Genomic DNA, 14,281 nt, shown 5'->3' on the forward strand with positions numbered 1-14,281 from the left:
AGATTTTAAATGTGTATATGTGATATATGTATAAATGTAAATGATAATAATATGACAAAAGAGAAGTAAGCAAACAATGAAACAAAGATCTCCCTCTTTGCTTACATCAAGGTCAACATGCTGTTTATTGTATTATCCATAACACACACGACAAACACAAACACAAAAGACGCCTAACATTTGCACAAAATTCTACAGTAAAATCAGAAGGATTTATTATTAGTAGTAGTAGTATGTTAATGCGGACTGAAGGGGAGCTTAACTCGGACTCGTTCGTATTGGCTTACAGGCTCACTAAGTCAAACTTTTGAAGACCTTTACTTTGAAAAGGAAAAGCGAGCCAGACCTCCCGTGTCCCTCACTGGGAGTTTACCAGGTGCATCGTGCACAGGCATGTGATGCTGTGCTGCTGACTGGTCGCAGAGGACGTTGCGCAGCTGCCTTGGAAATGTTAGCCCGGCCGGAGCGGGATTCTTGGAGCCACAAGTACCGGAGACAGCTTTCCACTGACGTCCAGCAGTACCGGCATATGACGGAGATACTACACCGGTCGAGCGGAATGGGTAATGAGTGAGATCCTTCTCATGCTGCTGTTCACTACAAAGTAGCAGATGCGTTTTATATAGTTTTTTTTACAGTAATTGTGTGAAAGCCTGAAACTTTAGCAATTTTCTGTTTATATAAGCAAATTATCAGTTTTAAACCGTCTTGTGCATAAACCAGCTGTGTGACTTAAGTAAAACTATCTGTCTAACATCGTATTCTGTTAAAAGTTCTTTGTTAAAGTTAAGTTCAGATACTCATTGTCACTAAAAAATGTTATATTTAGAAGTAAAAGTGGTTCTAATGAAGAAAATTACCTTCTGTGACTAATTGTGCATGACATCATGAAATTGCAGCAAGTCACACATTAACATATAAAACCAGGATTTTACTGTTGGTTTATGTACATTTATTTTTAAGGAATTTGTGTCCAATCCAACGAGCTTGGAAAGAAAAGTGACTGGACTTGTTTAAGTTTCCTGTTTAAGTTTAAGAAGTCCAGTCACATGAAGCGTTCAACCTCTCATCCCAGAAGCATCTTCACTTCTAAAACTAAATGGTAGAGGCCCAGGTATTTAAACCTTCACTACTGGTCATGTGCCTCGTCACATGAGCCAAGGTGTGAAAAAGGCTGTGGGTCATTATGAGCAGAGGTTTGATGAGTTTCTACCTGCTGCATAAGGAATGACAGTGTTGTTCCATTTAAATACATCTTCACCATTTCTTCAGGAAACTTAAAGAAGTCCAGTCACTTTCCCTTCCTCCTTAGATAACCAGGACCTGGATGACTGAGAACCTACACAGACATTTTGTGTCCAACTGCATTCAGTGATTATTTTCACTGTGATTCCACTGATCACATTTTCCACCAAAAGTTGTTTAAAATAGTGCTAAGAGAGTGGTGCTAAGGTTCTGTTGGCTAGTTGATTATTCAACTAATGTTTCATTTGTAGGATTTGCAGGTTTACTTGAATGAACTATTAGGTAGCTACATGTAGAACAAAACACCACATTTCAAACGTTTTGTGTGCAAAATTTCTAAGCAAAGCAACCAATAAAAATATGAATCCCTCTCAGATGTATTATTGAAAAGAGTCACTGCATATTTGTAGAGTAATTTAGTAACTGAGTATTGTATTTAGTTATATTCTGTTATTTCGAGACTTATTATGCAAACTTCAAGCTAATAGTTTCATCTGTTTACTGAGGCATTTTATTAAATAAACAGTTGTTAGCTATTTCACAATATTAATCGACAGCTAAACATTTAATTACTTTGAGCAAACAACTTCAATTGTTCATTAAATACTGTTAGTTAAATATGAAGTTTAACAAATTAATTTTGCGTGACTGACCAAATAAACAGATGAATCCAACTGTAAAGGTCTTCTGTATTTTAGATGTCATTTGCACGTCTGTAATTATGCTTTAACTTTCACGGATTATTAACAGATGATTGTATAATGGTAAAATGTAGAAACACATAACATTTTCGTTAAGGATAAATTCTGCACTTGTCTCTTTATGTTTTTAGCAGTGCATGGTTTGTCTGGAGATGCTGTGAGTCTGAAGGGAACTCTGTCAGCGTATGAGGAAAACTTCCCAATAGGTGAGTTTATCAATTCCAATTTAATGCTGTCAAACCATCTTTAACTAATTATATATATAATATATAAAATTGGTGATTGCTCACCAGTTTTGAACATTCATTGAAATACTTGGAAATTCCACATTTCAAGAGCGTTACTAGAGACTGTCACAACTATCACACTTTGTTTTTCCAAATTTTCAGTGTTATGATGCAAGTCAAGTTACAGTAAGTACTTTCTTGACAGATGATTGGTTAACACTACAAGTAAACGTGAACGTTGGTGAACGTGAAAATGCTGTATCAGTGATGAAGTTGCTTATCTATGATGTGATCAAAGTAGAGCTGAATCAGAATAGTTTACTATTCTTATACTATATACGTGTAGGTATTCTATCTTCTTATAGAACTACTAGAATAACTCGCATGTTAATGGCTATTTTTAATATCACATCATCACTGCATTGTCAATGATGTTTCCCCTCCTGTAAGAATTCCACTTGGGAGTAAGGCTCACCTGTCTATTGTTCCATTCAGCAAACTCTGAGATTTGGACCTGAGAATGCCTGTCTGGGTCAGGTGTAGCTCATATGGTCATGACAAAATAGCCATTAACAGGTACTAGAGGCTAGACAGCTTTGGTAAAGGTCCTGGTAAAACCTTGATGCACAGTCAATTTGCTAATAGGTAAACAGTGGCTGGCTATAAACAAAATTCCCAGCTCACCCCTGCGGGCGGTATTTTATCCTTCAAGCTCGGGTCCTCTACCAGAGGCCTGGGAGCTTGAGGGTCCGGCGCAGTATCACAGCTGTTCCTAGGACTGCGCTCTTCTGGACAGAGATCTCCGAAGTTGTTCCTGGGATCTGCTGGAGCCAGCTAGAGCCGTCTAGCTTGAGGGTCACTGCCCCAAGTGCTCTGATTACCATTGGGACGCTGTTTACCTTCACCCTCATATCTTCTTTAGCTCTTCTCTGAGCCCTTGATACTTCTCAGGCTTCTTGTGTTCCTTCTTCCTGACGTTGCTGTCATTCGGTATCACTGCGTCTATCACTACAGTTCCTTCTTGTCCACCACTAGTATATCCAATTGGTTGGCAATCACCATGTTGTCCATCTGTATCTGGAAGTCCCACAGGATCTTAGCTCGGTCATTTTCTACCACCCTAGGGGCGTCTCTCATTTTAACCGTGAGACTTCCAGGACATACTCGGTACAGATGTTTCTGTGCATCTTGCACTCTGCTGTTATGTGCTGGATTGTCTCAGGGGACTCTTTATACTGCCTGCTACCACTTTGGTAAACTTTGGGTCTTGCCTGTTGTGGTAGACCTCAGCCTCTGTGGATCTTGTGCTTAGAGCTTGTTCCTGTGCTGCCATAATTAGTGCCTCTTTGCTGTCTTCTAGTCTGTAATGGTGGTTTATAATGAAACAAGTCCTCAGCAAGGAACAAGTGCCTTTTTAATGAACACAGCACATAAACGTACATATTTGAATGTAGCAGGGTGTTACATGCGTGTTTATCAGTTCGCCATCTTAACTATTTTTTTGACCGCATTTTCCTCCACTTTTTTATGACACCACCCTCTAGTGGTGCAATTTGGTACATAACATTACAGAACACACCACTGACGTCGTAAACAAATTATCACAAAACAGAGGGTAGCACAGAAACTTAACTCACCATTTAGCAAATAGGGCTGCCACAAACGATTATTTTGATAGTCGACTAGTCACCGATTATTTTTGCGATTAGTCGACTAATCAGATCATGCATCGATTGGACGTAAAACTTACAGCTTGAAAATATGTTAAACGTTTATTTTGTGACCCAGAAAGAATAATAATAGTAATATTAAAACTAACTAGCTGCCGCCATTGTTGACAACTGCGCTGGGCCGCACTATGAATTCTGGGACACAGCTTCTTCTTCTTCGGGGTTTAACGGCAGCTGGCATCCTTTACATGCACTGCTGCCATCTTCTGTTTCAGTCCGTTATTACACTTTTAAATCCTACTACTTATTCCTGCGTCTTTTGTGATCTTACAAAGCTTCAAACGACACGTCGACGATTTTGATAGTCGACGTAATCGTGACTAGTCGACTAATCGTGGCAGCTCTATTAGCAAATCAACAATATACTCGTAACCTTAAGTTATACTAACAGTTGTAACATCAGAAAATCACAAATAGCAATGCTGAGTAATCCTGGAATTTGCACTGATTTGTAAAATGAAAAAAAAATATTATTCCACTTATGCCTGTTTATCTTTTCACGTAGTTCTTAGTGCATTGGTGGCAGTAACTCAGTTCTTTTAAACTAAAGTACAACTCCTCTTGCTCCTCTTTATTGGGTTTCTGCTGCTTGAGGCATTCACTGAGCACACAGTTGTCCTGATGTACTCGTGTGATCGATGTCTTGTTCACTCTTGGCATACAGCTTGATGTCAGAGGATTGTATCCATAGCCACTCTTGTCAATGATCTCACTGAGGGGGTTCAGGCCTATCCAGAACAGTAGTGGGGACAGGGCATCTCCTTGATAGCTTCTGCACTTGATGGCAACCTGTGCTATGGGCTTGAAGTTGGCCTCTAGTGTTGTACGCCACATCCCGATTGAGTCCCTGATGAAGGCTCTTAGGGTCCTGTTGATCTTGTACAATTCCAGCCATTCCAGGATCCAGGTGTGGGGCATCAAGTCATAGGCCTTCTTGTAATCAATCCAGGCAGCGCACAGGTTGGTCAGTCTGGTCTTTCAGTCTTGCTCTGTCTATCAGTAGCTGGTGTTTCGGTTCTCTGATATTCCTGCCAATTTCTTTCTCTTCCCCATGTGCCATGTGCCTGTTTTTCCTAACCACTATGATGCCTGACAGGAACTTCCATGTGGTACTGAGGCAGGTTATTGGCCGGTAGTTGGATGGGACCGGTTCTTTCTGGGGTTCCTTGGGGATCAGGACTCTTTGGCCTTTGGCTAGCCATTCTGTGTCTGTGTCTCTCATTGAATACCAGATGGATATCTGCCACTATGATGGTTACTGGATCCTGTTCAGAGAGTTTGTTGTGGTCTGCTCTCAGATTCAATAGGGACTGAGCATTGTTATTATGGTTTGCATCCTTCTCCCATGTGCTCTTCCAGAGTTGCTCCATCTCTATCCTGGGCGGTGCTGTTCTCGTATTGTTCCCTACTGAGAGTATATTTTAGATGGTTCTGTGAAGAACAGCTGGTTTATTCTCCTGCCGTCTATTTCTCTGCGTATACCTCTTTAAGCAGTGAGTCTTCAAGGCCTCAGGTATGGACAGCTTGCTGTACTTCTTTGGCACCTTTTTGCTAATCCATTAGTTTTGCTACCTTGATCTTGGCCTCTAGTCTCTTTCTCCATGGTGGGTACTGCTACTTGTAGCTGTTCATCTTATAGTCATCTCACTGATCACTGCTGCCATGGTGTAGATGAACTGATTAGTCTCGGTGATAGCCCCGGTAAGAATTGTCCATAGTGCTGCATTCACATCATCTAGGAGCTCTTCAGAGGGTACTTCACATAATCTTGGTAACCGGCTACAAAGGGTCCAGGTTTCAAGTTTCCCCATGATCCTATTATGTACCTTGTCAACATAGCTGATTTTTCATAGTGAACATAGTGATTTTTTGTTTTATGGGCCAATGTCTTTGGTTTTTGGGGGTTTTTTAAACAATAAAATTAACAATAAAAGGTGAAATAAATTAAACAATGAAAGGTGGTGGATTGGCCAATTGGTCACGATCGACTCTTGGCTGGACAAATTACAACCGATGAGTTCTGTATTGAGGTGAAAAGGAACGCAATTTGTCCCGTACTTCAGCTAGAATGAAAAAAGACACAAAGCCGGAGTTATTCTGTTATTCTGCCTCTTCTTCTCTCCCCCTCCCCCTGCTGTTGTTACTTCAATCATGAAACTGATCAATGATCAGCTGATCGGCTTTTCTGTCGCAAGTCCCGTCTCTCGTTTGGTGGTTCCCTACTTTTTTGCTGGGAGTTGGCAACCCTATTAGTTAGTGGAAATATTAAACAACCTAAGTACTGTTTAGAATACCAGAATATGAAGGATGGCGAGGTTTAAGGTTGATACATATATACCAACAAGACAGTGTACATCACTGTCACAACAGCGTTGTTTTCATTCAGAGGCTTTATGGCTTTTGCTATGATACCTGTTGGGCCGGTCTCTAGTCAAAATGCCCGGGCTGATTGTCCCAGTCCAGCCCTGCTTGTTTTGCTGTCAGTCTGGAGAAAGTTGCATGCCACAAATAGTGATGTTTATAGAAGCTCTTTGAACCACTGTCAGATGCTGGGATTGCAAGGGTTATAAGGTCAGAACACATGCTGTAGTCTCATGAAGTCTATTTTAGATGAGTTAAGAGTCAGTGTTTTTTTTGTTGTTGTTGTTTTTTGTTAATGCACAATAAAACATTTTAGGAGGAAGATAAATCACCCTAACAAATCATATTGCTTTTATTGGTACTTTGAGTCCTGAGTATTACAGGAAAAGATCTAACCTGTAAAACTGAAGTGACCTCAGTAGAAAATCATGAAAGATTTTAAAGTGGTTTATACCTTGAACCCACTAGTTCCTCTTCAGTCACTTATTAAACTGTGAGAGAGACACTCAGGTTCATCATTAGCTCATCACTGGATGATTTTATTTTACAGTGAACTCACTGGCAGTTTCTATTTTAACCCATGTGAGTTGATCTTCTATTGATCTTCTATTATAATAGAGGCTAATAGAGGTTTTAGTCATACCAGATGAAAGCTAACCAAGAGCACTCACTTTATGAGATCTCCTTGGGTTCAGTTTTGGAATTTGGCTGGAAACCTATTTGTAGGTTGAAGCCTATATGGAAACAGTTGATATGGAAATGATTGCACTGAGTATTCCAGTTGAAAGCCTGGTAGATACAGTGAGCTGTTGGGGACATGGTCACCCAGCCAGATTTCATTGAGGCACAGGGCTGAACATTCGCTGGGTGAATTGAAAGAAGGATGTCCGATCGGAAGGAGTTTGACGAGCTGCTCCTCCAACTAATAGTATTGCAAAATTCTCCAGATGGGTGAAAGACAGGGTAAAGTTTTATTTTAAAAAACAACCTGATAACCTGATAACTTGATGTATATATGAACAGGAAGGAAGAGCTGAAAACTGAACAGATAAACACAAGCAGGAAAAGTATCATTGAGCAGTATTCAGGCTGCCACCAGCTGCACCATCTTGAATATGGAGATTATTAATCACTTTCATTTATAACACTGTATTTTCCTAATTATTAGTTTTGTACTGTTCCCCCTTGTTTTATACATGGTTGAAAACATGTTGTATGGTTATGTCTTTAACAGACACCACACAGCCATAAATGTAAATTCAAGAAGTCATAAACCCATTTAATAAAATATGAAATGATTGTCATTTCAATTTCATTACAATCATCCTGTTCTGACTGGATAACACAGGTTGTCCAGTCAGAACAGGAAAATATAGAATCAGCACATTAGAGTTGATTCACTCATAGTCTTGTCTGACACGTCTATATTAAGTGTGTGTTGTGTGTTTAGCTCTTCCTGTACTGCTGGATGTGGTCAGGGGTCCAGACCATCTTCCTGCAGATGAAAAGTCACAGGAAATGCTGAGAGGGAAACTGTGCATGCTGGAGGCTGACAGCTCCGAGGTCAATACCCTATTTAAGGTATAACTTCTGACTCATAACACACAGACACACACAAAAGCCTTCTATTGAGTATTTTAGTCCATTATATATGTGCTCCAACACAAAGTTCCTCCATGAATTGATAGCAATGCAATAAATATCTTTTCCTTAGTTTGTTTTTGCATGTTGAAAACTTAAAACTGAGTGAAGTATCTCAGTAAGGCAACCGTCTTCTGGCCTGCCCATCACAGAAGCTATAAGGTGTTGAGGAGAGGCAAAGAGCATGAATGTGAACATGGAGAATATTTTTGGCCAATACACAGCTTAAAGTGGAACTTGGAGAAAAATCTTCTTCTATACACTTTTGGGGGAGGAGGGAGCAGTGAACAAGTACCTGGAGTGCTCGGGGCATGGATCTCCCATCTCTCATGGCAGGCACTGTTCCTAAGTTGATTGAGGTTTCCTTCCTCATGGAGTGTAACGTACGTCTTGACGTAGCAGCAGGGGTGGCAGCAACAGTTGTGAAAGACTTTTGCTCTAATACCTTTGTCTCTAAGGAGCTGCCAACTGATAAACCTTTTGGTACAAAGAGGTTATGAAATGCTGGATTTTACCTGAGAGGGTCGATTCCTTCTGACGTGAATGAGGAACATTGGTTTGGGGTGAGACTCTACCACTGAGGTTTCAGTGAGCCCCAAAACCTCACTACTGATATTCTGTGGTGAAAGATTTAATCCCAATGAAGTGATGTGTGGCTGCAACAGTTCCCAGTACAGAATTTAGCAGGAATCGGCTTTTGAAGCCGCTGACACTTACGAGCTCAGCTCCAGGATTCTGCTGGGAATTCCATGGAAATGGCAGCAGAGTCTTCCAGTGATGCCTGTGCATGCTTGACACCCATACAGTTCATTTTTCAAAGGAATATTCTTACTGACCACTTAAAGCGCTTTAGATTAAAGCTTTAACATTTAAAGATATGTTCGTACAGTACTTTATTAACTGTATCTGAAATGTCAAATCGCTGTTAAACAGATTAATATTACTGCTTCATATGTTTAAGATTGAACTCATTTTAAATACTTTATATTCTGCTCATTGTGCAGCCTCATATTCTATAAAGCATGTGTTTGTAATACAAATGTAATACAATGAAAAGAAGCTTTTTCATTGAAGTGGTGATTGAGGAGGAAAAGATGGGAGTGGCCATCTGAGGAGATCAGGAGTGTAACCCTCTAAAGCGTACTCTGTCACTGGTGTCAGACAGGTGTTTCACAACATCTTTTCAAACATCTGTAACTCCTCAACCATTTTAATTGAAAGAGTTCAAACACTTCCTGACAGCTCTGCAGTGATATTTGTGGCTCGGTGTTGCAGCACCCTGTGAAAACAAAGGTTGGTTGAGAGAAGAGACGGTGAGTGAGTGTTATCGACCTCCACAGAAAACAGACATTTGTGTTCTTTTCACTGTGTTGTGTTTTGATGTGAAGTCATTTGTGTGCATTGGCAGCCATGTGATTGTGGTCAGCGAGCAACCTACCACTGTTTGAATTATTCGAGACACATTTTTGGGCAGATCATTATCATATATGTATTCTGCTGTTTTTGTTTATATTTTAAATACTGATTCTGAAGTTTGTTTATCTTCAGGTGGTTTTGCTCACTCTCTGTCTCATACCTGAAAAACATCTGGAAAGTGATGGTCTTTGAAGAGTTTTTATGGCTCGAGCTGTAAAACATTATTGGACCACATTTCAGTAAAATATTAACTCTTCTCTTCTTGTTGTGCTGCCACAGCTCATTTTTCTTCTTATACTCCTGCTGATAACCTGCTGTACTTCCTGTAACTGCTATGTTGAAGAAAATGAGACTGAGACATGAAAAGTATCAAAACCTTCAGTTTGATGTTTAAATGACATTCATTATGTATCAGTTTGCTAAATGTGAGCAGTCAAATGATAATTGGATCAGATGGACAGTTGTGATTCTTTGTTCTTGGAGTTAAGAAACTTCAGTATCAACACATTGTGTTTTGTTTTCTTCAGGAGCTGTCCGCCCATCTCATCTCCATCAACAGTGAAAGAAAAGCCATTTATGTAATGTTCACAACATTTGAAGAGATATGGAAGTTCACCACATATTACAAAATAGGTATGGAGTACACTGAAGTGGAAGTAGTATGTGTAATGTCATAAAAACAAACCAACAGCAGGATTTTCATATTAGAGATCTTGTCATGCAGTTCTAAACCTTTAGTCCTGCTTAGTTCAGTATTAAATAATTAGATTTAAAATCAAATTGAAATTGGGATTTAGCTTCATCTAATGACAATTCAAGTTGGGTAACTCGAGATCGAGAAAACAGAACTATGTTCTGTGTGGATCGAGTCGAGTGTGAGGGACTCTGTTTGGAGGCTCTAGCTTGGACAGTGAGCCCAAGAACACCAGCAAATCTGCAACAGAATGGCTGAAAAAGGAAAAACACCAAGCTGTTGCAGCGGCCCAGTCAAATCCAAACCTGAACCCAACTGAAATACTGTGACAAGAACTTAAGAGAGCTGGACATAAACAAACGCCTGTTAACCTCAATAAACAGACAAAAGATGAGTAAAGATGTTGTAGAGATGAGGATAAAATTCCTCCTTTTAAATTAATACATAAAACTTCAAGTTATTGTTGCTAAAGGTGTTGGATTAGTATGTGTATTTGGTTTTTCCACACTGCTCTGGCATTTTTGTCTTAGTTCTTGTTAATAAATAATGACACAGTGTAAAATGTCATGTTTTGTGGTACATCTTGTCCCATTAGCTCACACTGCCTTCTGTGAACATCCTCCTCTCCTGCAGGTTTCCTGCGCCATTGTATGGAGAACCTATTGCTGGACCAGATGTTCTGGCTCAGTTCTTTGAAGGATGACTTTGCTGTTGAGGTGACCATTCAGGAGGAAACACTTAACCTTTTCTACAGAGGCATCCTCCTGCAAGAAGGTTGGCACTAAAATATCATTTTAGAAGGTGATTAGACATGGTATCAGAAAACTGTAAATTAGTAACAAAGGTGTTACTACCTGGTGCATTTACCTGGTGAAATCTTAGCAGAGTGAAAGTATAAATTAACTTTTTAAATAAGTTACATATGTATATATGCTGATAATTCCAATTCACACCAAACGCAACATCTTATATGCAGCCATTGAGAAAACACATAAATCATCACACTCAAATGCCATGTTGTGTAATGAATTTAAAGTACTAATATAAACTTGTTCTGAGAAATAATTTTACAAGCAGCCTTAGTGTGGTCCATTTATTTAAAGGACAAACCATACCTGTATCATGGGTTCATATACCAAACAGTATAGGAACCCATGGTATTCCTTTTTTGGGGGGGTGAGGGAGTGGCCAATTTACTCATGGGTGTGCTTATTTAATTTATGGCCAGATCGTACTGTCATAGCTGAGGAGGTCAGGTGGGCTCGGGATGCCAGTTTGGAAGCTCAAGCTCAGTGTGTTTATTTACAGTTAATGTTCAGCAATAAATGCAGGTGAGTGAATATTAGTCAGTTGATCTCAAGGCTCCAGCTCAGGCTGTTTCAGTTTTCCATGAGAAAATGTTTCCTCTCTCTCCCCCGCTGTTGAACATTTCTAGCCCTCATAATGTAGACAACAGCAGGAGCCAGTCAGTTTACTGCAATGATGTCACTAAGAGCCTTTTGTCTTTTTAATGTCATTAATTTCCTGATGACCTCCAGCTTGTCTGGAGGAACGCCTTCCCCAGACAAGCTGGAGGACTTTGAGTATCCCAGCCACCTGAGGTGGCCGGGCAGGGGGAGGTCTGGGCTGCCCCCAGTTTTTTCATTTAAAATACATGTGTACTGAGTTGCTGTTTTACTGTCATTATATAAGTAAACTTAACCTGCACACTCTCTTTGTTGTTAGGTTCATTGTTTGCCAGTTGCAGTGCCAGCCAGATGTTTGACAGTTCAACCTCTGGAGGAGACCTGTACTTGGAGCAGGGAGACATAGCCCAGTTCGAGCCTCCCTTCCTAGGCTCAGGGTGGACTGTTCTCTGTCTGGCTGATGGAGCGCGGGGCACTGCACCTAGACCTGCTCTGGAGCCAGTTATCCCTTTCCATCAGTGAGTTACAGCTACATAAAGGCCCGTGTGGACCTTAAGCAGTCTCATAGTAACTTTGATGTGAACATGAAGTACCATAAATCAGTTTAGATAATCCCATCTGTCCACAGATGGTTTCTCAAATCTTGTGCAGAAAGCATTTTAGTAGGTGATGGGAAATCTACCTGTGACTTCCCTCTGCACTTTGGTAAGTGTTTGCATTATGTTAACTTCAGTTACTTTCATTTATCTCATATAATCATTTCCAGTCTAGCCTTGAGGTCACTGTGCTAGGACTAGGACTACAACACAGTATCGCCTCCAATTCATCCCAAAGGTGTTCTGTTGGATTGAGGTCAGGACTCTGTGCAGGCCAGTCAAGTTTTCCACACCATTTAGGGAGCATGCTTTGTGCACTGGTGCACAGTCATTTTGAAACAGGAGTGGCCATCTCCAAACTGTTCCCACAAAGTTGGGAGAATGAAATTATCCAAAATGTCTCGGTATGCTGAAGCACTGCTAGTTCTTTTCACTGAAACTAAGGGGTTAAGCCCACCTCCTGAAAGCAACCCCAGACAATGAGCCCCCCTTCACCCAACTTTACACAACGCAGTCAGCTGGCATGCTTAACACTACTGCATCTAACACTTTGTATTTATTGGGTTTGGTGATATAACAGTTGGCCACACATACACCACGTATACCACTGATTACATATGGGCAAATATGCATTAGTTTGACATATGGAAATAGAGTTTACAATAAAAGCTGTTTTTTTAGTTTTCAGAGATACTTATGATAAGAAACCTCTCTCACAGTTTGGGACTATCTTCATGTAGTCTCTCCTCTGTTTAGCCAGAGGAACCTGTCTGGCTACAAAGGAGTATGATGCTGAGGGCCCAGACGAGCTGAGCGTGTCACCTGGTGATCGCATCACGATTGTGGGATTTTGGTGCCTTGTTTTGATTGGTTCACGGGAAGAAGGAAGCAACAGGAGAAATAGGTCTGGTCAAGACAAGCTTGGTAAAACCGTCCACTGATGCTTACGAGTGAGTGTAACAGCCGATTCCAATACAGTATACAGTTATTTTGTATTACACCATTTTAGGTTGAAATGATGACAATGTGTACCTGTTTTCTTCTCTGTCACCACTCCAGCTCTGCAGAGATTTTTTTAGATGAAGAGGATTGGATTTTCTCAATTCTGCAAGAGGAAAAAGTCATCGAAGAATCAATTGCCAAATTGAGGAAGAAATCTCATAATGATATTGGGCATAATTACAAACTAGGTGAGAAAGAAAAGGAAAACAGCTTACCGATACCTAGTATGCTCATAGTACCAATAGTACATAGTAATATTATTTGCCGTTACATAGTGATTGTTGGATGACTAATGGTAAATGGTCTGTATTTGTATAGCGCCTTACTAGTCCCGGATAGTGCGGAGTGATACGTACTGTGCTTCAACATAATATTACCGCATTGTGTGTGTATAACCTCTTTCTAAGTTTTGTGGATATGCTGAGGTTATGCTGAGGATATGTCGGCCAATTTCCACTGAAAATGCCTTTTGGTTGAACTGTCTGCAAGAAATTTGCATTTTCACTGTTACATTTTTATATAGCTTTAATGCACATAAAAACAGCTGCTTGTTTAAGTGAAAATACACTGATGGGGTTTTTTGCACTAATAAAGTTGTGGAGTTGTAAAGTATGTTGTCTCGCAGCAATCATTCGTCAGTTATATCGTTATCGCACATTTTCAAATATATATCGTGATAAATATTTTTGGCCATATTGCCCTGCCCTACTGTAATCTGCCACTGCTGTGGTTATGGTTGTTTGATTAAATATAGGTACAAAAACTGTTGCAACAATCGTCATGTTGTCACGGTTAAAAGAAACCAGTGTCTAGTGTCCTTTGCTTTACTGTGACAAAGTTACACTCTTTTTGCCTTTGTAGGATTTTGCGAGCAAAGATTCCAGTTAGATTACTCTGCATATAATAATTCATGGCATTTCTTTGTGTCTATGAATTTCAAGACTTTTGTGGCCATAGTCCAACTTCTCACTTGTTTTGGATGCATGCAGTTCTCTGTCGCTACCGTTTTATATGAATAAAGATTCAAAGACAAGTATAAAATACATTTGTGTATAAAATTTACACTGAGTTTTGTTTCTGAGCATTAAGATTTTTTTGTTTACACATTCACTTTCTCATAATAGCTGTTGTTTAATCTTAGATATGGTCACTTGTCAAGAGTCTGAGAAAAAAACATCACGTAAGTATGAAATTAGCACTTCTTTACCAATTTGCCTCCTGTGCATGCCATCATTATTTTCTCTCTCATTATTCTTTTGCAG

General features: G+C 40.0%; 1 protein-coding gene across 1 annotated transcript; it reads left to right on the plus strand.

Moving 5' to 3' along the window:
* Positions 1-422: 422 nt before the first annotated feature.
* On the plus strand, positions 423-12,958 carry LOC120439001 (SH3 domain and tetratricopeptide repeat-containing protein 2-like). The gene is made up of 8 exons (XM_039609631.1): positions 423-563; positions 2,078-2,152; positions 7,715-7,845; positions 9,849-9,954; positions 10,649-10,789; positions 11,741-11,939; positions 12,050-12,126; positions 12,774-12,958. Exons 1-8 carry the CDS (start codon positions 449-451, stop codon positions 12,956-12,958), a joined length of 1,029 nt encoding a protein of 342 aa, XP_039465565.1. The 5' UTR covers positions 423-448.
* Positions 12,959-14,281: the final 1,323 nt, after the last annotated feature.

The sequence above is a fragment of the Oreochromis aureus genome, linkage group 3 (genome assembly GCF_013358895.1).
Source record: "Oreochromis aureus strain Israel breed Guangdong linkage group 3, ZZ_aureus, whole genome shotgun sequence".
In the NCBI taxonomy this organism is placed as follows: Eukaryota; Metazoa; Chordata; class Actinopteri; order Cichliformes; family Cichlidae; genus Oreochromis; species Oreochromis aureus.

Excerpts from the sequence above, each read along its gene's own strand:
- LOC120439001 (XM_039609631.1), top strand. The coding sequence starts at position 449 with ATGTTAGCCCGGCCGGAGCGGGATTCTTGGAGCCACAAGTACCGGAGA. Across the intron at positions 2,153-7,714 it reads TGAGGAAAACTTCCCAATAG|CTCTTCCTGTACTGCTGGAT; the intron begins GTGAGTTTATCA and ends TTGTGTGTTTAG. Across the intron at positions 11,940-12,049 it reads CCAGTTATCCCTTTCCATCA|ATGGTTTCTCAAATCTTGTG; the intron begins GTGAGTTACAGC and ends ATCTGTCCACAG.